Genomic DNA, 24406 nt, shown 5'->3' with positions numbered 1-24406 from the left:
GGCTACACAAAATAGATTTGCTTTAGAATCGGATCAGTACCTCCAAATACAAGCAACACTACCCTTCCTTTTAGGGTTCCTTCATCATAAAAAGGTATCCCTTCAGCTCCTGGATTAGTTGGGGTGTACAGTGGCCGAGAACCTTCTCCCTTTAATTGGGAAATAAAACTCGAACAAAACCACAACCCTGACTGTCCTCTCAAGGGCTGTCTCCACGGTCATACGGGGTGAAGGAATACTCCGGTGGGCGGGAGGTGTTATGGATGTCCTTTTCTGAGCCCTTGTCTAATCTGAAATAAAAATGCAGCAAATCCAAGCCTCTTCAGGAAAGGCACTCCAAGGAAGAGCAAAACAAAATCGCTCTAAACAGGGCGCAGAACATCACTGCGTCCTGCATGACAAAAAAATAGAGAAGGAACCTGGTATGAATGCCTGTGATGGACCTTTAATGGATGCAGAAGCATGTCCATGCATGAACGGCTCCACAGTTCTGTTAAGGTGACAATGTTCTTACTTAGAAGCTTTCTGGAGCCTTACTGCTGGTGGGGATGACAGTTACCATCTCGTTCAAAGGAGTGGTAGCTCGACCACAAAATAAGGAGCTGCTGGGATCTGCTCATGTTAGCCGAGCTTGGCGAAAAATCATAATGGAATGAACGTACCTCCTTAAAAGATGTCCTGAATGTAATGCTGTGTGAACCACACCATTGACAGAGCAGCATGGGGAAATATTCTCTACCTTATAAATAAAACAGCTGCAAACAAGACTTTGTTAAAATGGCCAAGGAATGAGGTGGGCTAGGCATTCTCTTCATGTGGAGACATTTCCAGACTTCTGCTGTAGTAGTTATGAGATAGCACAGCACTAAGGTTCTGTTGGGAAGGCCAGATGTAGCCCAGGCATCCAATATTATGTTAGAAACAACAGAAAACAATCTCTCCTTGCCTGCCGTGCCACTGGTGCTGACAGCTGCTGTGCCTGCAACTATTGTCAAAAGAAACTGCACCCAATTTCTATTTGTCTTTATGATCAGAGTCTTGACAACTAGGACTATTGAGACCGGCAAGCTGCAACGCAACACAGGTCTAAATATTCTGGGTTACAGGTAAGTAACTTGCTCAAATGTCTACTTGCTATGAATAGGTTGGTGTGTTCTCTATTTAACGGGGTGATAGCCCTTCTCCTATCGCTCAGTAAAGCACATTTCCTCACCCCCCCTCAAATATCTTCTCCAACATCTGAATGATTGCTGCTACATCTTAGTCACTGCTCCACCTGCTAGGGAGACTCAGTCACAGACGGTCAGTAATAGAAAGCAATAAAATTTATTTTGCTATGAAAGGTACTGGTTTTGCACCACGCTTGGACCTTGGTGCTCCCTCTTTTACTTCCTCCGACGGCAGTTGTTGCGGCTCTGCCGCTTCTCCTTCTTCCGGCGACTGTGGTCTGGCGGCTCTTCCAGCACGGCAGCCGCTGGAGCCGGTGGTGGCTGTGGCTGGTGCTGTCCCTGAAATCTAGAGTTGTTTGCCATGGATTTGTAAATCAGATGAAAGACAAAGGCATTTGGGTACCTGGCAGCGAGAAGAATAAAAAAGTGGCCATCATTACACGTCTTATTTAGCTCATTTTCATCTTAATCCACATTCCCCTTCATTCATCAGAAGTAAAAAAAATTTTGAAAAGCTGTTGTGCTCTTCCTTCCCGTCCATCATCTTCCCTTATCATGCAGCGGAAAGTTGTACCATTGGCTCTCTGAAAGGGCTGGAAATGGAGGGCCTGATTCAGGGTTTGGCGGAGCGGTTAATCCGTCACAAAGATGATGGATATCCCGTCCGCTGAAATCTGAATCCCATTATATCCTATGGAACTTGTAATTCAGCGGACGGGATATACATCACCGTTGTGACGCAGTAACCCCTCGCGAAACTCCAAATCAGGCCCTCAGTGTCATTATTTAGAGGTATCTCTGGGACTCAGGCTCGTGATGGTAACTGCATCTGCAATATTCTACATTGTTTAATACTTAACCTTTAGGAAAAGAGCTTTTGCATGCGAGGATCAAGTGAAATAAGGTTTATTTGCAGAGATATTAAAAACCATTGCATTACCGTTTAAAAGAACAATGTTTGCGACATAAAAATTGATGTAAACAAAAAGGCTACAGTTTAAAAATCCCCATTGTTTAGCCTGTTATTAAACACATTTCTAACAAACTCATCAAGAATATGAAACATAACACGTTGACAACATTATCAAGAAGTGAAAGCAATAATTAATAAATCCTGTGATCTGGAGTTATTGTTTCTAAAATGGCCCACAGGCCCTAAGGATTCCTTGTGCGCTTTCCCTCTGCTTCACTGGGGAAAATGTATCTTTTGGTGGCACCGATGGTCCCAAACCGTAAGGTGCTGATCGCTAGTGCAAATGAGAACTCCTTAATCCAGTTATGGAGATTGCAATTATCATAGGCAAAGGAGCTCCATTCAAATTAACCTGACCCTACGCCATCATGTTCACCAAAAGATATTAAGGGGCAGGCATGCACCTTAAGCTCAGATGTATATCATATTTCTAAAAAACGGCCTCTTAAAACAAAATTAGAGAACACTGGTGTACCCCTTAAACACATTTATAAAGTGAAAGTATCATGTGGAAAAGAGCACGGTTAAAATTAACCAGTCCTTGTCCATTCATGAACCCAAGAAATGTTTTTGAGCAATTTCAAAAGGCCACCTCCTAGAGCAGAGGAGTACAATACCATCTTGTATAATATGCATTCTTATAGATAACCTAGATTTATGCCCTCGCTGGTCCAATTCTTTTAGGAGCGGTTTAAGAAATGTTACTCCCCTACAAACTAGGGGAATTGAGCTGCCACTCATCCAGGTGGTTACTGCCTGCCGGCAAGAACGAATTAGAAGCTTTCTGAAGATTGGTTTCAACATCCTTTCCTTTGGGGCAGGGGTGCCGATGATGTGCACCAGCGTCTCTTGGGTATTTCCGCCTCGTCGGCTACTTTGGCTTTGTGGCCGTATTTTCCACGGCGGGGTAAGATCTTTAGTCACTGTGATCCCTAGTCGATGTAGCAGGAATTGCTGCTTATGGCGGAGGAAAAATGCGCTGAAAGACGCTCCTGGGGGTCTCAGGATTGTATATGAATTGATCACAGTCCTGGCGTGTCTCCTTTCTGCAAGGGCATTTTTGTTTGTAAACAGAGACTGAAATCGAGTTGAGGAGCTTATTGCTCGATTGAAGGCTGCCTTTCCCTGAGTAGCGGCCCAAAGTTCTTGGATACCTAATTCCTCAATGACCCGCTTAGGTAGTCTCCCCAGCAACCTTTTTGTTTGTTGCGCTGTTTCTGAATTTCAAGCCGGCATAAACTGCTAATTGTGCGCTCTCGGAGGCGCGGAGTCTCCAACGCAGTTTGGCAAAAGCACTCTTGCTTCGAATTGATCGATCTTTTAAACCGAACTCAAGTCGTACCCGGGACGGTGAAACACTTTTTGGTATTGCAAACATTGTTTTATACACTTTCATGTGGATCATGTTGAGTGCGGGTACTGCCCGTCCGCGCATTATTTCCGTGCTTTAGGCCACTGTTGGCATTAACTGTGCTGACGGTAAGTAGGTGGCTGAATGGCGGGCAGTTAAATTTCCTTTTCAGTGCTTTGGAGTCACCGGTTGTGAAGAAGATACAAGTGGCCTGGCGGGTCCTGGTTAGTAGTAGTGAGGGTCTGGGGCACACTGTGGTGCAGAACATTCTGCTCTATGGTGTAAAACCGTGGACAGATGTTTCCCGCTCTTGAGTGGACCTTCCTTTGAGAGCGTATAGCACGAGGGCACAGCTGGAGCACTCTTTATTTCCTCCGTCTCGTCTCCTCTGTGTGTCTGCTGCACAAGAGTCTGTCCAGGACTCCTTTTAAGCTGTCACAGAAGAGGTGAAGACGTGAGTCACTACATACCTTTAAGGATTGAAGTGCCTAGGTGTTAGGTGATGCTATAAACAACTATGTGAGGAGACAAGTTTCCCAAACAGAAGGAAACGTGAAGGGCACACGTTGTATGTTTGCAACTCGGAAAGAAACTGTATTTAACCTGAATTGCAGAACGGAAGATCAGTTATTTTGAAGGACTGATATGTTAGGAATAGGTCTGTCTGAGTTATTTGGGTTCCTATTGGTTTCGTGCAGAGCTGTTCCTGGAATGCTCAGCAGGCTGGTATGTGGTCTAGAACAGCTCTGAATAGTCTTTCAGTGACTTCTCTCTTCTGCTCTGGAAACCTGCCAGAGTTTTGGGTCTCCTGCATATCACAAGCTGGGAGCGATGCCTTGGTTGCTGAGCCCAAGCGTGTTTCTTCAGTGTTCCAGGCCACACGGAAATGTCTACGTCCTCATTCAGGGGTGATTGTTTTCTGTTCTCGCCTGCACTACCATCCTGAGGGCGAAGACCCATGCAGATGCTTGGTACTCTGCCCCAGTTGGGTGATGGCAAGCACTGCTTCTCTGTGGGTGACTGGCGCTCATGACTGCGTCTTTCACGTGAGGTCCCCAAGCACCTCACGACTAGTTCTGGAGCAGGGGACATACTACTTGCTTACTGCTTTAGGGAGCCATCCGCCTCAGAAATGTTTTGCTTTTGAAGTTATGTCTGTTCCCCATATATCAATGAAGGAATTTAGGAACAGTTTTGGGGCAATGTGTGGAGATGGCCATTTGTGCCGGAGGTAGAGAGACAAACGTAATGCGTGTTATATGTTTTTCCCATTTAACTTCTGATGCTTTACAAACCAGTGTTCACGGCTACAAGTACCATCAGTGTCTTCGCGGCTTGCATTGATATGACTGTAAGTAATCAACAATAAACAGACTTGTACGACGTTATGTCATCCAGGATCACAACAAAAGAGGAGGGGAGCGAGAGGCATTGGATGTGGTCCAGCACACATCCTCCCTCGTCGTACACAAGTGGTTCCGCTAGCCCACTGGATCCCATTGTGAAGCAATGATCTGTGTTAGATCAGTGGGGTGGGACCTCCTTCTTTGGATGCTCAAGCCCTCACCCACCAAGCTGGTTTACTCCATCATCAGGCTGTGCTGCTTGCTGGTTGGGTGCTGCAGGAGCCAGCTGGCCCCAACAGGGCTCTTAACCAGAGATCGTTTTTGGTCTTTGCGCTGAGTGTTGTCCATGGCATACGATCATGCCCGTTTTCAGAATTGTGAGGGAACTGTGATGAACTGGGAGCAAAAGTGATCTAAAATTGGCTATGGACAACCCTATCACTGGAGATTTATTCTCGGAGGTTGTCCCTGCCAAGATGAAAACAGATGTCATAGAACCTTTTGAGCGTGGTAAGGAGCTTGTGGTTCTAAAATGAGGTAGACCAGTTTCGTGTCCTGCTGCTCCTGAACAGGTCTGTGGTGATTTATCAGGACCTAAAGTTAGTGAACCTAATCTACTTCCTGGGTTCACTTTGGTGTGGTGCACGTTAGTGTGTAAATTTCACATCTAGAACAAAGAATATAGGCTTTAAGATCAGATTTCAGGGTGCCTGTGTGATCTATTTTTCATAGTTCTCGGAAGCAGGAAGGATGACTCCTTGCCTCCCTCCAAACAGCAAAGAGATTACCCGACTAGAAGTATTTCCAAGGGTCCACATCTCTAGCTGGATAGGAATGTCGAGGTAGATGTCTGTACCAGACATTATTGGCCATCAGCAACTTCACTGTGTCAGTGAAGCTCTCAACATTCCAGTGCTCTAATGCCACAACACAACATTCCAGTGTGTTTCCTTCAGTAGTGGTATGCAACTCCCCCCAAGACTCTCTGAACACACCCACTGCAGTAGAATAAAAAAGGAGCTATGCTTCTGGCACTTAGAGAGAGAAGCAGATGGTTGGATGGTGATTCATTTACCTGCTTTTGTTACACTTTGATCGGATTTCCGTTAGCCCCTCCTCAATTTCCCATGCAACACTTACCACCTTCAATGCAGTACTTACCATGGCATGCAGTTGTCGATCCCCACGATGCGAAAAGGGGAGCGGAAAGGGTTCACGGCAGCCTTGCTCATGGTCCCACCTGTTGCGATTCCCATGATCTGCTCGTCGATGGCACAGCTGTACTCGCTGCACTCTGTAAAGTAGGCCGGCACCCGAAGAGACTGTGGAGTCAGAGACATGAGAATCTAAGGGAAGAGTTCTGGTTCCTTTTAGTGCAAAGGATGAAAGGGAACAGAGGTGTTACATGTAGATACTGACTAATGTCTTTGCTATGTCTGCCCAGGAGCCAGATGTACGAAGCACATTTGAGTTTGCAAATGGCCCGACTCACAGAATCTGGCCGTTGCGACCACAAAAATGCCTTTTTTATATACAAACATCAAAATGTGATTCCACAGATTTGCAATTTTGGCTTGTTATTCAGCATTTGGAAGGGGCACGTTTAGTGTTTCCCTTCCAAATACCCAGTCCTGGTGGTGTGTATTATGTTTTGCAACTGAATTCTGGTGGCAAAACATTAACATTTTAAGGAACCCCTTTTCCTTTGGGAATGTTGACAAAAACATCTTGAAGAGTAGGCAGAGGTCCTGTGGACCACTGCCTGCTCCTAAAAAATGAAGTTCACACTTTTCTTTTTTATATGCATCCCATTTTTCTTTAAGGGGAGCAGGTTGTGTTTTGTTTTAAAAATAAGATTGTTTTATTTAAAAGCAGTCACAGACATGATGGTCTGCTGACCTCAGCGGGCCTCCAAGCCTGTGATGGCTGACATTCATAACGTGTTGCAAATTGTGACTTACCTTATTAATATTCATGGGGTGGGTCATTTTTTTACCCAGTAGGAATTGCTCATTAAAAATAAACATTTGCTACATTAGGAACAGCAATTTCCTAGTTGCGAATCTGAGAAAATCGCAATTTGGAAATTGCCATTCCCAGTCTTAGTAAATCTGGCCCGAGGTTCCTAAATTTCAATATAAGGCAAACACCGAGGCATTAGTGGCAATAATTAGTGATCCCGTGTATGGAATTAGTTACAGAATTAGTGACCTCAGCTGGCAAAAGTGCATATGGAATTGGTTACTGCTGTATTATAAACAGTGCCTTGAGGGGTGCACTTTGTGTTTTCGCCAATTTTCTGCATCCCCGGGGGAGGCATTGTAGTATTGTAGAAGAATGCGCCCATGCTCAGTGTTTAATTTGTGCTTGGTTCCCGTGCTGAGCACCGGCACTTATTTTTGAGGGCCGGCGCTTATTCTTCTGCCTCTTATGGAAGGATGAAGCATTTTTGGACCCCTTTAGTTCTGGAGCTTGTAGCAGTACCTACTTGAAGTGTTTTCATATGCATGTTACTTTGCTGCAGAACACAACTGGTTTGTTCAGCAGCATGTAAGCGCTGCTGGTCCTTTCTGGGAGCTCTGTTAACACTAGTTATTGTCTAGTTCTTTTTTGCAACACTGTGCCCTTTACATCTGCCAATTGTGGACAAGCGATGCAGTGATATCTGAGTTGTTCCTTTAGTAAGGCTTGTCCCAGTCTCTGGCTTTAATTCTCCCTCACAGATAAAGTTTAAAAGGTAGCAAAACAAAAGGCATCATTTTGGTTTTCTGCAGCTGTCAATTTATAATCTGATTTACAGGAGGAGGGATTATGATCTGTGGACTCTTTTCAGCACAATTACCTGGAGTCTTGGCAAGGAGCTCAGCCAAGTGTCCTTCAGGCCGAAACCAGAATTAAAACCTGAAATGAGAAAAATATGTTTCAGGAAGTCTCAGTGCCTGTAAAGTGCAACATGGTTGTGGTTTTCACACCAAGTACTCTATTCATTTTGCTGTTGCCCATTGCAGTGAATTATTTGGCTGCTGTGCTGTCCTGATTGTTCACCCATGCATTTGCTACCATAATTCATCCATGGATAGCCCCCTTACAGTAACAGGATTCCTCATTCACCCAGAGATATCCCTCCTACAGCCACATTAACCATAATTTACCCAAGGATATCCACCCTTACAGTAACAGTATCCATCATTCATCCAGAAATGTCCCTCTTATAGCCACAGTATCCATCATTTCACCTAAGGATATCCCCCTAACAGTGACAGTAGCTGTTGCTCACACAAAGATATCTCTTGTGTAGCTGCAGTATCTATTATTCGCTCAAGGACACCCCTCATGCAGCCACAGTATCTATCGTGCACCCTAGGATATCCTTCTTGCAGTCATAGTATTTATTGTTTTGCCATAGCTGATAGTGCTACATCCACAGTATCAATCATTCATCCGAAGATATTCCTCATATGGCCACATTATCCATCATTCACTAAAGGATATCCCTCCTACAGCATCCAACCTTCATCAAGGATATCCCTCTGTACTGCCATTTGTTGAATTTTGTTTTGACCAATGACTTTGTGTTTCACCATTGCGCATATTAGTTGCTCAATGTTCACCAGTAGCACATGGTATGTTTTGTTCAGTTGAGCCGCCTATGGGCTTTGACATGGCATTAGCCATTACTTTCTGTATTCAGTTTAGCCGCCTATGGGCTTTGACATTGCATTAGTCATTACATTCTGTGTTCTGCCTATTGGCTTTGACATGGCATTAGCCATTACTTTCTGTATTCAGTTGAGCCGCCTATGGGCTTTGACATTGCATTAGTCATTACATTCTGTATTCTGCCTATTGGCTTTGACATGCTGTATCCAGTCTAGCCGCCTATTGGCTTTGACATTGCATTCCTATTGGCTTTGACATGATGTATTCAATTTAGCTGCCTATTGACTTTGACATGCTATTAGATATTCTGCCTATTGGCTTTGACATGATATTATATATTGCATTTTGTATTCAGCTTAACTGCCTATTGGCTTTGACATGATATTATACATTGCATTTTATATTCAGCTCAGCTGCCTATGGGCTTTGACATGATATTATACATTGCATTTTATATTCAGCTCAGCTGCCTATTGGCTTTGACATGACACTAGACATTGCATTTGATATTTAGGTTAGCTGCCTATTGCCTTTAACATGACATTGCATTTGATATTTAGGTTAGCTGCCCATTGCCTTTAACGTGGAGTTAGACATTGCAGTTGAGAATCCAAGCTGTATTTTTCCAAGCTGTGTTTTTGCACAAGATGAACCAAGATGTTTTGTTCTCACAGTAGACTAGACATGATAAGAGAGAGTACATGGGTGTTGTTCTCTCTGCTTGAGCTTGGGAACAGGAGTAGTCTTGGAGACCTGGCCAGTCTCCAAAAGGCTTGCTCAGTTTCCCAGGTCTGAGAGGAGGGGGCACACCTTTGTAACGAATGTAACAGGCTGCAGAGGGTCAGATTCGAATCTGCCGGACCTCGTGCTGGAGCTTGGCGCAGGCTGCCAGCAATCCCGTGTGGGTAGATGAATCTCTCTTTCTCGCGGCTGACAGGGGTCATCAGCTTGCAGACCTTAGAAAGATGAAGCTGTAGATAGTTCCCACACGGTGAAGTATTTGTTTTGCTTTGCATTCAATATCTTATAAATATAACCTGCTGTGTATATTGCAAACTGATATATTTTGTTTGATTAACGCGGACTTGAAAGCTACTAATTCGTCATTCATAAATATTGTGGTTGGGGAAGAATTAACAACAATAAAAGTCTTCTTTGACCTCAGAAGTGCATTTCTGTTGTGTTATGTTAGTGCTTAGAAACTAAATAAGAGGAAAGCACTACAATTGGTACCAGAAGTGGGGTCGGTCATTAAGAGGTGATTAAGAGGGTGTTGACGAGTTGGTAGATTTCTAAGTGCACACTTTAAAAGTGTAATTGTTTTTGTTGTTTGGAGAATTACAGAAATTGTTCTGTTTGGAGAATCACAGTAGCACGGCAGACCATGTCTGAGAATACATGTGTTGATGAACTGCCTGATGGTGCTAAGAAAAACTGTGAATTGTTTTCTGTTTGGGGAATTACAGAAGAAAATGCATGTGTAGCTAAAAGGCCTGATAATGTTTTGAGAAATAATTCCTGTTGTACATATGTAGAAAACGTGTCTTTTGGAAGTAATGATGACAGAAAGGTCTGGATACCTTTATCTGCTTACAGAGAAATGCAGGAGAAATGTAGGAAGTTGGAACATGAAAATAGGAATTTACGTGAGCAAATTAGCCAGGATACAATAATTCAAAATAATGCTGAAAGTTATAAAAATGAAGAATCTTTCTTGTCCCATTCCAGTAATGAGGGGGTTAAGACAGCTCCGAGCTGCACTGAGTTTTCGTGTGAGCCAGGGTTTTTGGCAGCCAAAATGCATTCCTTAACTGATAACACGAAGAGAGCTCAGAATGTGATTTACGAGTTACCGTTGCAAAATGCACAAGTAAAACGAAGGATTTTAGAGCAAGACACCCCGAGTTTCATTAGCTTGTTTGATTTTTGGAAAAAGAATAGCTCTCATTTGAGAGAAATCCTAACACTTTTGTATATGGTCACTGTGAAAAATTATATGCAGCTGCGCGCTTGTGATTTGGCAAATGAAATAATGCAGACTTTAGGTTTCTGCGCAGTGCAAGAATGAAATACTTATGTACATGTAACTCAAGAACAAGGGAAGAAAATAGTGCCCCTAGCTAGAATCATACAATGGATCTGGTACTTGCAAGACAGGGCTAGAGTACCACAGATAAAAGAATTACCAATGAAATTGTGTGCACCATTTGAATTCGTGTCCACTGAAGATAAAAAGCATGTTTGTTTTACTAATGATTCATTGACTGAAATGTTGTTTTTTGGCACAGTAGAAGGAACAGCGTTGTATAATGTGTGTCAGATTTTAAAGCAAGAGCTACGTGAGATGTGTCATTTTTACGCTGATTTTTGGTTCATTGCTAATGTTTTAGCAGTTAACTGGTTCAATTACCTTGCAGATGTTAATGAGAAAAATGCAGAGAGAGAAGTGTTCACCCAGAATTCTGCCTTAGTGGGGATGGCTAAGTGGGTGCCCCAGAAATGCGAACAGCTGAGAGAAAAAGCCACTTACAGGTGGGCAGAGATGAGAGAGATGCACATTCCCCTAGATTTGATAAAAACTGTGCAGCACGCACAAAAGCAATCTGTCATGCAAGCAGTCACAGAGCAGTTGGGGAGAGGAAAGTTACCAGATCAGAAATGGCAAATTGATCAGGTTTTAGGGAGAGTGATTGCTGCAAATTACCAAGGAAAAATCGAAATTATGCTGATACCTAGAAAAGAATCTGATTCATTCAAACAAATTGGAGACAGAATGGCCCAACTTGGCAAAAATGCAGTGAATGGAGGTTTGGTAAAGAATGAGTCTGCCCCAGCCCTTCTGACAGTGCAAGAAAAGGGAAGCTGTGGCGCAGCAGATAAAAACCTCAGTGCTGATGTGTGGGCTGAAGCCCCAGGTGATCCTCCAGAACCTGCAGAAAATATAACAAAGGGCCCCAAAAACGTCCTGCTGATTATAAAACAGGGAAAGAAAGAGGAAGGGTGCAGTTTAAATGAAAAATGTTATTTGCAAGAAAAGTCATACTTGTTTCTTTTGCAGATCCTACCACGTTTCGCCACTGTCCCTGAGTGTGCTGTGTGGTCCCCCTTCCGGTGTGTGCGTGTGGGGTCGGGGAAGGGACCGAATCCCCAACCTGAACCTGGCTGAGTAAAGTGCCAGCACCATGGATCCATTTTGCGCAAACTGCGCCTTCAGTTCAAGTTCAACTTGTTTGATTGCATTCTTCCACTGGAACTAAGCTGTGGTTTTTTTTTTTTCCCCTCTCGTATGGAACTCTGACTTTTGCTTATCTTCCAGCAAACCTTTCAGGTGGACCGTGCATGTTTTACATGAGTAGAACTCATGCCACATCAAATTGCTAACACTGTTGAATTAGAGACTCATTCAGAGAAAAAAAATTGCTCAGTCTTTTCTATGTAGATGTATCTGATGTGAAAGGTTATGAGATCAATGTGTTAATTCACTTTCATTACTTTACAGGGATTGCTTTGACTTGCTGATAATGTTTTTTTTTTTTTTTGTTTTGTGCCGATGTTTTTTGTTTTTGTTTGAAACAAGAGATATGTGAAACAAAAATTCATTGGTCAAAGGGCGGAATGTACTGCCATTTGTTGAATTTTGTTTTGACCAATGACTTTGTGTTTCACCATTGCGCATATTAGTTGCTCAATGTTCACCAGTAGCACATGGTATGTTTTGTTCAGTTGAGCCGCCTATGGGCTTTGACATGGCATTAGCCATTACTTTCTGTATTCAGTTTAGCCGCCTATGGGCTTTGACATTGCATTAGTCATTACATTCTGTGTTCTGCCTATTGGCTTTGACATGGCATTAGCCATTACTTTCTGTATTCAGTTGAGCCGCCTATGGGCTTTGACATTGCATTAGTCATTACATTCTGTATTCTGCCTATTGGCTTTGACATGCTGTATCCAGTCTAGCCGCCTATTGGCTTTGACATTGCATTCCTATTGGCTTTGACATGATGTATTCAATTTAGCTGCCTATTGACTTTGACATGCTATTAGATATTCTGCCTATTGGCTTTGACATGATATTATATATTGCATTTTGTATTCAGCTTAACTGCCTATTGGCTTTGACATGATATTATACATTGCATTTTATATTCAGCTCAGCTGCCTATGGGCTTTGACATGATATTATACATTGCATTTTATATTCAGCTCAGTTGCCTATTGGCTTTGACATGACACTAGACATTGCATTTGATATTTAGGTTAGCTGCCTATTGCCTTTAACATGACATTGCATTTGATATTTAGGTTAGCTGCCCATTGCCTTTAACGTGGAGTTAGACATTGCAGTTGAGAATCCAAGCTGTATTTTTCCAAACTGTGTTTTTGCACAAGATGAACCAAGATGTTTTGTTCTCACAGTAGACTAGACATGATAAGAGAGAGTACATGGGTGTTGTTCTCTCTGCTTGAGCTTGGGAACAGGAGTAGTCTTGGAGACCTGGCCAGTCTCCAAAAGGCTTGCTCAGTTTCCCAGGTCTGAGAGGAGGGGGCACACCTTTGTAACAAATGTAACAGGCTGCAGAGGGTCAGATTCGAATCTGCCGGACCTCGTGCTGGAGCTTGGCGCAGGCTGCCAGCAATCCCGTGTGGGTAGATGAATCTCTCTTTCTCGCGGCTGACAGGGGTCATCAGCTTGCAGATCTTAGAAAGATGAAGCTGTAGATAGTTCCCACACGGTGAAGTATTTGTTTTGCTTTGCATTCAATATCTTATAAATATAACCTGCTGTGTATATTGCAAACTGATATATTTTGTTTGATTAACGCGGACTTGAAGGCTACTAATTCGTCATTCATAAATATTGTGGTTGGGGAAGAATTAACAACAATAAAAGTCTTCTTTGACCTCAGAAGTGCATTTCTGTTGTGTTATGTTAGTGCTTAGAAACTAAATAAGAGGAAAGCACTACACCCTCCTAAATCCACAATATCCATCATTCAACCAAAAATATCCCTCCTACAACTACAGTATCCATAATTCGTCCAGTGATATCCCTCATACAACCACAGTATCCATCATTTACCCAAGGCTATCGCTCCTACAGACACAGTATTTTTGTTCTCCCAAAGATATCCCTCCTATTGTGACAACATCTATTGGGCGACTAGCTCATTGCATCCAAAATGTTTCTTCGATCACTCTGCCAACAGCAGATCTATAGAGTGTTGGAAAAGTGCCAGAAGTAAGAGTCTCATTTAATGAAAAGGTGAATAGCAGAAGAAATTGGGAAAGCCACAGTTGAGCAGGAAAGATGGAACAGGTTCGGCTGGAGTGGAGGTTGGCTCAGCACCAGCCTAGAGAACTGAGAGGTTGTTCTCAGTTACAAATTGAAAAGCGTTGACACAAGAAAAAAGAAGGAAGAGGAAGACACAAGTCTCCTGTAGAAGAGAAGGTGGGCTGAGCTGGGGTTACAAGCGACAGAGGGACCGAAGCAGCCAGGACACCCTCCCGGGTGAGTTGTGTTCTATACAAATACACATAACATAACAAGCAGAAGGAAATGAAGTGTAGATATCACTAATATAGTAAAACGAGGCACAATCCCCAGCACTAAATAAAGAAGAGACGATGGGAAGATGGTAATTCATTAAAAGAGGAAAACGAACGGTGAAGGTTGTCAAGTTGATTTGACTTCAGAGACTGAAAATAAGTTTCCTTCGTTGATGTTGGTTTGGAGGAGTCTGGCGCTAGTCAAGAACAAAAAATAAGGAAAATAATGTAATGTTTTTTACTTACACCAAAGGCATTCATTGAGACACAGCGAAGATATTTACGGAGTAAGTCGAGGTTGAGGGGGCTCAGCTGAGAACAAAGAAAAGAAGCAACTCTGCAGGTGTGTTGGATATAAATATGGGAGCTTGATTAGGAGAACAAGTTGGAAGGTACTCTTGGGAAAGCAAAGCATTGGGAACATGCGTAGCTAGGTGTTACGGAGAACATTCTTGCGTACATCACAATGAAGTAATGTAGGTTTAGGAAATCCGAAGCAAGATAAGAAAGTGGTCTGGTGGAAGCTGAAGTAGCTGAAGAGAAGGGACAGAGGGAGAAGTGGAGATAAAACCCAGAGCATCACAAAGCATATGGCAGGCGGAGAGGACAGTGACGACGAGTCAACGGATTCAGTGATGGTTTTGAGTGGGAGCGGATATAAGGCACTGGAGTTTGCACATTGAAGTAATCCAGAAACAAGCTGTGTAATCAGTAGAAGGGAGGAAGCGAGAGGATGGATGGTTCGGCCTGGACCCTCAGGAGCCGACTGGGAAGCACCTCTAACTTATCTTCTCTTGAAGGGGACACCTGGCCAAGGACACCCCGGTGGACATCACTCCTCAATTAGCAGGCCTAAGGGACAGGTGCTTAGCCGAAGACTGTGGGCTGCTGGGAAACTCAAGTGATACCTCCTAATGCCCACTCTGCTGTTAGAGGTGGCTGTCACCGGTAAAGAACTTTAATAGTAATTAATTAAGGAGCTTGGCGAATCCAGCAATTACTAGGTAATATTTTCTTATAAAATACCAAGCTTCAGACCATCAGCTCCAAAACCTCTGTGGCTAAGCCTCCCCACCTTGATAATGGGTTCTCAGGACTGAAGACTGGTCGATTGCACCGTGTCCTTTCCTGGCCTCGACCACCGGACCAGTATGATCCTCTGCAGCATGGCCTGGCGCTCTGGCACTGCCTGCCCTTGGGAAGAGCCCGCGGGGTCCTGAGCTGCCCAAACCCAGCAGCCGGGAGAGTAGGTAAGCAGTTTGGCAGGTTGGCATCCAGTCTCATTGCTTCCTCGAGAAGGTCTGATCTAATTTCTGAAGTTGCTAATCAAGAAAGAGAGGACACTACGTTGGCACCAGACACTTCGAGTTGGGCACATTATCAGTTGGCAGCGTGCCCTCGTGGTGGTCGTGTAACCTTTGTGCAGTGTTTCGGGCCTGTGTTTAAAGGTCACAGTGTATTTCAACCTTTGGGACTACGTTCTGATGCTTTTTGTTACCTTGTTACTGTTTTTACAACTTGCCATCCTGCTCTCATCTGTACTCTGTGTGGGCCGGCGATGCCCACATTTACCACGTTCTTTAGTGGGTAACGTCTTGAGCTAGGCGTCGCCACCCAAAGAGGGCCCGGAGGGCACCTTACCCGTCCTCCAACTATGAATAGCCAGAAGCGGGCTGCTATAGATGTGAACCCGCGCCCAGTAGTAGGGATTGTGCTTTGTTGCAATCTGTAAGATGCAAAGTATTAGTAAGCACCTGGCATCTCTCTTTTTCAGCTAAAAAGGGACCCCGGCGCGAGACCCTCTGCGCCCTGCTTTACAAGGGGCATTGTAGACAAGTGGAAGAGCCTTAAAGCATCAAGTTTAAAAGTGATGGAGACCCAGCTCTTCGGGCCAGGTCTCCTGTTATCAGATGGAAACTGGTGCAAAGCCTCACGCAGGCAAAGGGGTTTCCCCATTGGTAACCCGGTGTTTTCTTTCTCCACAACTAGTTTCCTCACGCTGTCATTCCCCCCAGATGGCGGCACCTGGCTCAGGTGTGCACTCCCGTGCCTTCAAGCGCCCGAGCGGCAGGCCCTGCCTCCCAGGATTTTACCTAGATCATTTCCCGCTGTGTTCTCCTAGAACAATTCCTCTCTTCCTAAGGCACTCCCAGATGGACATTCACCTACAGGAACATGAAAACCCCGCGTAGGGCACGGCTCGTGGCAGCAGCTGAAGGCATCTCTTAACTTCCTAGACCCCACTTGATCAGATCGTGAAGGCCCCGTGCCCCCTTTGGGCGCCTGTGGGGTGTCACAGGCAGAGGGCTGAATTATTTCTGGGTTCCTTTCTGCACGTCTAGCTTAGCTTTCTCGCCGCATCTGTCAGCTAGGTGCCCTCTGTATCCCAAGCCCCTTTCCTTCCTCCTACGGCCTACGAGTAAGAGAGGAGGTCTGTGAGGGGTGGGCCTTCTAAAGCCCTCCTCACACAGATGCAAGGCCGCACAGCCGGATAGGAATGCAGATGCCATGTGACCTGGACTATACACAATTCCTGTGGTATTTCCCTTCGCTCCCTAGTTTGATAAGATCAAATCTTATCCTGTTTAGAGTTCCGAAATATAAAGCGAGAACACACTGCCTTGAAAAAGCTCAAGGCCACGCCTGGACCTTGTGAAACACATGCCGGCTGATATTAGTGTAATGCAAATTTAAACAATAGCGCAGTCTGTGTAATGCAGCACAACTGCTCATCTTCAAGCATTTCAACATGACACAACAAAATAACATGCCATCTAGTAAATGACGTCATAAGGAATCCATTTGGGTGAATGCCGTGTGCCCCTGCTACTCTCCTGTTTTTTACTGTTGGCGCTTATATTTGGGGAGCAGGGTAGGACCCCGGAGGAGTCTCTGAAACTGTACCCAAGAAAGTTACTTACTTCACCAGCAGAAGCTCAACTTCTTTTTGACCCAAATACAAAAGGAGAAGAAATCACTTCTGTTTCGAGATAATCATCATACTCCTATCACTATGTGCAAATCCAAGAACACTTGGCATCTTCTTGACAGAATTATCGAGGACCAGGTAACACCATCCCAAAAACAAAATCATCAAGCCACTTTATGGGCCCTACTCCGGGTAACATAGCCAAAGAGCCTAACACACACATGCTCCCCAACTGGACTAAACTGGTCAATCACTCACTCAGACAAGGAGTATTCCCTGACTGTCTCAAGACTGGTCAAATCACCCCACTTCAAAAAAAAAACCTCTGCAGATGTGAATGACTGCAACAATTTTCACCCAGTTTCCAACCTACCTTTCCTGACACAAAATCACTGGAAGACGTGTAGCGGATCAACTCACCCAACACATCAAAGGCAACAGCCTCCTAGATGAACACCCGTCTGGCTTCAGCACTGAATCTAGCAGTGCTTCGGGTAGTCAATGATGCACTCCGAGTCCTACACTCAGACAACTCTTGCCTCCTGATTCTTCTCATCCTGTTAGCACCCTTTAACACAGTCAACCACTCTGTGCTCCTTGACCCACTCAATAATCGAATGCGCATTGATGGCATGGTCCGTTAATGGTTTGAATCATTCCTCATAGTCAGGTCGCAGAGAATAAACATTGAAGGCTGTTTCTCAACATAGATGGCAGAAGGTCTGTGCCTCAGGGATCTATCCTTGCTCCAACTCAATTAAACCCTTTAAATCGAGTCCCTTGGAGTCCTGCTTAGAAAATCAGGGATCCTCTACCATCAATATGCAGATGAGACCCAACTGCGCTTGAAGGTCCCCTCTCCTCTTGCAGCTTGCCAACATTTTAACACTGTTGAAGACGGAGTGACTTCACATCACTTGAAACTGGAGCCTTCTAAATGGAAGTCCTAATCATTTCTTCATCAAAACCTCCACCTCCAGCACAATCCTGGAGGTACACACCCAGCATCTTAAACAGAAAATCCTACATTGTTGACTGCACAAAATGTTTAAGAGTTATCCTCGATAAAAGGCTAAACCTATAATCACTAATCAAAACCATGACCAAACATGTGCGATATCAAGTGCATCTTCTCTGGGGAATCTGCCAATACATTCCAGAGCAACATCTGAAAACTTTTGACCAATTTTTTATCTCTCAAGAATTGACTACTGTCACACAATCTTGAGTGGTCTATCCCAGACCCGTCTCAGTCCTCCTAAATCAATCCTGCATTCAGCAACTCATTTTGTTGGTCGGGCAAAAGGAATGATTTCATCTCACTGATGCTGTTTACTCTCTGCTGACTGCCCATTTAGGCCCGGGCCATATATAAGATGGCCTTTATGAGTCACTAGGCCCTACACACATCTTCAAAACCTTGCGGACAAACTCAAACTTTGCTGGGGGACTGTACCACAGCAAAATGCCAAAGCACTGCTGCTTGAACCCCCAACCTTTAAAACATCCCATGACACAGTCCTTCTCAGGAAGCGCAACCAGAATTTGGAACACCGTACCTCTGAACCTGCGCACCACCACTTTTACGGTTATTGTTAAGTCTGAGGTGAAATACCTTCGCCTTTAATGTTATTTTATCTGTTAATGCTGAGGGTGTGGTCTCAACAATGACTATTACCCGGAACCTGGCTGCACCTCAATTTGGCATCAGTAGACTTCCTGACACTTCTTTAATGTACATACTTCTCTGGATAATTTATTCTTTGCCCTATGTTATGACTTGTAATTTACAGCCTGATATGGTCTTGCTGGAGGGAAATACTCTGTCATAAACGTGACCGATATCCCATCCACATTATTACGATCCCATGATACCCTATTCAGATTGTAATAAGGCGAACGGGATATCCGTTATGTTTGTGACGTAGTATTCCCTCCGCCAAGACCTAAATAGGGCCCTTAAAACTTAAACAACAACCTGTTTCTTCTCAAGTGTACATACTGACCTGGATAATGTAACCCTATGCCCTCTATTATGATTTGTAGTTTTGTACCTTATGTAACTAACCTTGTTTACTGAAAAGCGCTCCGGCACCTTTAGGTGGTGTCTGCGCTATATAAATATGCATAAATAAATACAGTGTTTCATGGAGGCTTCAAACTTTGCTTCAACTCTTTGGCCAACTCTTGTAGCCGCAGGTCTAAGTGCGACTGGTAGAACGCGCTACAGTACTCACCAATCACAATGTCGGGCTTTGGACCCTGCAAGCTGTGGTAGGGCCTGGAATAAACTTTCACCTGCACCCTCTTCTTGTCCCCCTTCTCCTTCACTGTGAAACTGGGCGTGGCTCTCACCACCCCTGATCCCTGGGGAATCAAAGGAAAACATGGCGGCATTAGAGCAGAATCCAGGAGAGCCTCGAACATCTAACCCAGAATCCATGAGAGCCTGAAACATCTTTCCCAGATCCATGAAAGCCTCGAACATCTACCCCAGAATCCATGAGAACCTTGACCATCTACCTCAGAATCCAGGAGCCTTGAACATGTAACCCAGAATCTACCCCAGAATTCAGGAGAGCCTCGAACATCTACCCCAGAATCCGAGAGAGCCTCAAACATCTTCCCCAGATCCATGAGAGCCTCGAACATCTACCCCAGAATCCAAGAAAGCATCGAACATCTACCCCAGAATCCATGAGAACCTCGAACATCTACCTCTGTGCGAGGAGTAGGAGGACCTCATTCATTCTACCACTCGGGCATTAGTGTAGGGATGACAGATGATCTCTCTCTAAGCAGCCAAACATGGCCTCGCCTGTAAGAGCCCTCTGCCAGGCGCTTCACTAACCGTGCAGTTCAGACATCAGATTATATCGAGAACCTACCCGCTGCACCAACCTCGCTTCCATCTCTTTCGTGATCCCTTTACTAAAGTGACCTGGCACGTCATGGTGCCTGTTCCCCAGCAGAGACCAGCTCAGAAATTAACCAAGCCTGCTGTGTCAAATGTTGCTTAGCATTTGGGAACGTGCCTTCCGCAAGCCGTGGGTGCAATAGCCGTAGATTTGCTATGGGAGTGTGCTGTACGGCACACCGTGCTCTCATTCTAGGAAGTGTGCTTTAATGTTTGGGACAGTTGTGTTACAGAACACGAGTGGAAGAACTAGCAGTTCCTGCTTTCTCATATGTTGCTAAACAATCTAGGGAGGTGTACAGTGATGCTAGCTGTGCCATGCACATACTGGCGACGACAGTAAGACAGCTCCCTGTGGTATGTTTATTGCTGTTCCGTTGTGGTGTTCCTCTGTGCTTAGCAAGCTGCACAAGAAAATATGTTATTGTGCGCTTCTAAACTGCTCTCCAGTGTTAGGTAATCTACGTCCTATGAAAGCCCACACAAAAGGTATCTGAACCTTACATGTCTAATGAAACTCCTTTGTGTTGCTTACTAGGCTGTGCAGTGCAAGCATCAGAGCCTACCTGGGCCTGCACTGTCATAACTTGCTAAGCCACCCAGCTAAGTACTGGTTAATGCATTTCATTCATACATCCATTCACTGTACTTAAAGTTTTACATCGAAAGGACTTTCATTGATAGTCATAGATAGTAGAATATTCCCACTTGACGTGACACATTTTTACAACCCGTAAACCATATGATTAAATAGGAAAAAAGCGTCAATTACTTATCTGGTAGTTGCATTACTCTGAATACAATTCCCTCGCTCCACTTCAGTACAGCATGAGGCAGTCCTGCCTCCAAAGACACCCCTCCCAACTCCTAGAATAAAAGCCCCTCTCTCCCCATGACCCTCCAGTACGCAGACTAAGCACAACCCACAACTTCCGCCCCATCTCCCTTCTGCCTTTCCCAGCCAAAGTAATAGAGAAGACCGTCAACAAACAGCTGACCACCTTCCTGGAAGACAACAACCTGCTCGACCCCTCACAGACCGGATTCCGAACCAACCACAGCACTGAAACCGCCCTCATCTCAGTCACAGACGACATCAGAACCCTGATGGACAACGGTGAAACAGTCGCCCTCATTCTTCTCGACCTCTCGGCTGCCTTTGACACCGTCTGTCACCGTACCCTAATCACCCGCCTCCGCTCCACCGGGATCCAAGACCAGGCCCTGGACTGGATCGCCTCCTTCCTCGTAAACCGCTCCCAAAGAGTCTACCTCCCTCCGTTTCGCTCAGAACCTACTGAGATCATCTGCGGCGTACCTCAAGGCTCATCACTCAGCCCGACACTCTTCAATGTCTACATGAGCCCCCTCGCTAACATCGTACGCAAGCACGACATCATCATCACATCCTACGCCGACGACACCCAACTTATACTCTCCCTCACCAAGGACCCCGCCAGCGCCAAGACCAACCTACAAGAGGGTATGAAGGACGTCGCAGATTGGATGAGGCTCAGCCGCCTAAAGCTGAACTCTGAAAAAACTGAAGTCCTCATCCTCGGCAACACCCCGTCCGCCTGGGACGACTCCTGGTGGCCCACGGCCCTCGGCACCGCACCGACCCCCGCAGACCACGCCTGCAACCTCGGCTTCATCTTGGACCCCCTTCTCACCATGACCAAGCAAGTCAACGCCGTGTCCTCCGCCTGCTTCCTCACCCTCCGCATGCTCCGCAAGATCTTCCGCTGGATCCCCGCCGACACCAGAAAAACCGTGACCCACGCCCTCGTCACGAGCCGCCTGGACTACGGCAACACCCTCTACGCTGGGACCACCGCCAAACTCCAAAATCGCCTGCAACGCATTCAAAACGCCTCAGCCCGCCTCATCCTCGACGTACCCCGCAACAGCCACATCTCCGCACACCTGAGACACCTGCATTGGCTCCCAGTCAGCAAAAGGATCACCTTCCGACTTCTCACCCACGCACACAAAGCCCTCCACGACAAGGGACCGGAATACCTCAACAGACGGCTCAACTTCTACGTCCCCACCCGCCCCCTCCGCTCCTCTGGCCTCGCACTCGCCGCCGTCCCTCGCATCCGACGCTCCACGGCGGGTGGGAGATCTTTCTCCTTCCTGGCGGCCAAGACCTGGAACTCCCTCCCCACCAGCCTCAGGACCACCCAGGACCACTCCGCTTTCCGGAGACTCCTAAAGACCTGGCTGTTCGAGCAGCGATAACCACCCCCTTTGTCCCTAGCGCCTTGAGACCCGCACGGGTGAGTAGCGCGCTTTATAAATGCTAATGATTTGATTTGATAAACACCATTGCACCGGCCAGGAACGGGGGACTTACGAAGCGAAGCGCGGGAGGAGGACACGGAGTAATGCAATTACCAGGTAAGGAATTGACGCATTACGCCAGGTCCCTACGCTCTTCAGTTAAGCACAATAAGAGATATAGCGATCAGTAAACAGCCAGACAACTAAAGATTATGCTTACATCCAACACCAAGCGTTATTTGGCTGACTAAAGATAACAGAAAGCCAAGCGACGAGTTCTGTTCCATCTCAGAAGCCAACACTCTGGATCCAAACACATCCTTTAAAGAAGTGTTGTGATCGATTTGGGAATGATTAAGAAAAGTCAGAGGTGTGTACCTAATCGCTGCCCTACAAATTTCACTTTTAGGTGCCACCTGCGGCTCAGCTTTACATATCGACGTGCTTCGGGTTGACCCACCCTGAATACCTGTTGGTGGTATCTGATGCAGTGCTCCACCAGCCGCGAAATCAAGGTTCTTACCCAAGGGGTTAAAGAAGCAGTGGACGGCTTACCACCTCTCCTCACTGGCCCGAAATTGACAAACAAAGATTGAAACTGTCTGAGAGGACACCATATCTAGATAGATCTGTAGAGCCCTTCTGACAGATAGGCAGTTACGTCTCTTTTCCTCATCCAGAGATGGACCTGGAAGGAATGCCGCCAAAACCAACTCCTGCTGTCGGTGAAAAGAGGAATTCGCTTTCGGAATAAAGGAAAGTAACAAACTCAGCACAACTCTGTCTTGAAATATCTCACAGAACAGAGGTTTATGATAAAGACCACCCAGTTCTCCCAAACTGAATGACGTAATAGCCACTAGAAAGGTTTCAGGGTCAAAAGACTGAGAGCTACTTGGACAGGGGGTTCAAAAGGAGAGTAGGTCAGTGCTGTTAACACCAGTTCCAAGTCTCACGAAGGGAACTGCTTCCGAGGTGGAGGGGAAATATTGGCCAAACCCCTGAAGAGATGTGGAACTAGCCCCGTTGAGTCCCTAAGGTTCCCCCAGGAACGGTAAAAGCAAACATGGCTGCCTATTGGAATTTTTATTGTTGCTGACTTCGAACTCATAAAAGCCCCTCCTTGAGGAACTACAAAATCTGCCCTAGATTGAAAATTGCACAATTCTGCTCTTTGGAACAGCTCCACCTACTCGAAGAGTAGATAGAACCCTCCGGGAAGCTTGGAGAGTCAAAGCAACCTCGTGCAACAGCCCTTTCTTCTTCAACCTCCTCCTTTCAACGTCCAAGCTTATCTTACCCAGCGAGTGAAGAGACAACACTTGAAAGAGAAGAGGAGAGGGAATTATAGTAATCCTCCATTCCTCTTATACCCTCGGACGCACTCCTCAGCAGATTAACCAGTTGGAGCAGGGCCGTGCTGGAGCTGCCATAATGACATAATGACCTGGGCTCTCTCTTCCTCAACCTCACGAGAAAGGGTCGTATCAGAGAGAAAGGGGGAAATGCATAAAGAAGACCCAGAGGCATTCTGCGTGAAGGAGTGTCTACTGCCCCCGCTTTCCCATCCATCCACCTGGAACAATACCTCTGAACGGTTGTCCTGGCGTCTGAGAAAAACAAATCCAGGATCCTTTGTTCATTCATCGACTGAAAATGGAAGGCTGAAGGGAAAAATGGATCAACAAGGAGATCTCCCGATGTAAGGAAATGCCTCCTTGGCATGGTTACCCCCTGACATTTTGCCTTTGCTGATGCCAAGTTATGATTTGAAAGTGTGATGAGGGCTGCTAACCAGGCCCCAGCACCAGTGTTCTTTCCCTAACCTGTACCTTTGTTTCCACAATTGGCACACCCTGGCATCCAGGTAAGTCCCTTGTAGCTGGTACCCCTGGTACCAAGGGCACTGATGCCAGGGAAGGTCTCTAAGGGCTGCAGCATGTTTTATGCCACCCTGGGGACCCCTCACTCAGCACAAACACACTGCTTGGCAGCTTGTGTGTGCTGGTGGGGAGAAAATGACTAAGTCAACATGGCACTCCCCTCAGGGTGCCATGCCAACCTCACACTGCCTATGGCATAGATAAGTCACCCCTCTAGCAGGCCTTACAGCCCTAAGGCAGGGTGCACTATACCATAGGTGAGGGCATAGGTGCATGAGCACTATGCCCCTACAGTGTCTAAGCAAAACCTTAGACATTGTAAGTGCAGGGTAGCCATAAGAG

General features: G+C 45.6%; 1 protein-coding gene across 1 annotated transcript in view; it reads right to left on the bottom strand.

The window, feature by feature from the left end:
• Positions 1–1311: 1311 nt before the first annotated feature.
• ZMYND15 (zinc finger MYND-type containing 15) overlaps positions 1312–24406 on the bottom strand; it is a 69868-nt gene continuing 46773 nt past the window's right edge. Inside the window, exons 11-14 of the mRNA XM_069215657.1 lie at positions 19216–19345; positions 7682–7740; positions 6001–6161; positions 1312–1572 (exon numbers count right to left, since the gene is read on the bottom strand). Of these exons, the coding sequence (XP_069071758.1) occupies positions 1386–1572; positions 6001–6161; positions 7682–7740; positions 19216–19345 (537 nt within the window). The 3' untranslated portion in view covers positions 1312–1385. The remainder of the gene's footprint in view (positions 1573–6000; positions 6162–7681; positions 7741–19215; positions 19346–24406) is intronic.

This window comes from Pleurodeles waltl, chromosome 12 (assembly GCF_031143425.1).
Source record: "Pleurodeles waltl isolate 20211129_DDA chromosome 12, aPleWal1.hap1.20221129, whole genome shotgun sequence".
NCBI classification, from domain to species: Eukaryota; Metazoa; Chordata; class Amphibia; order Caudata; family Salamandridae; genus Pleurodeles; species Pleurodeles waltl.
The sequence above is the reverse complement of the archived record's forward strand: the minus strand, read 5'-3'. Positions and strand labels throughout refer to the sequence as shown.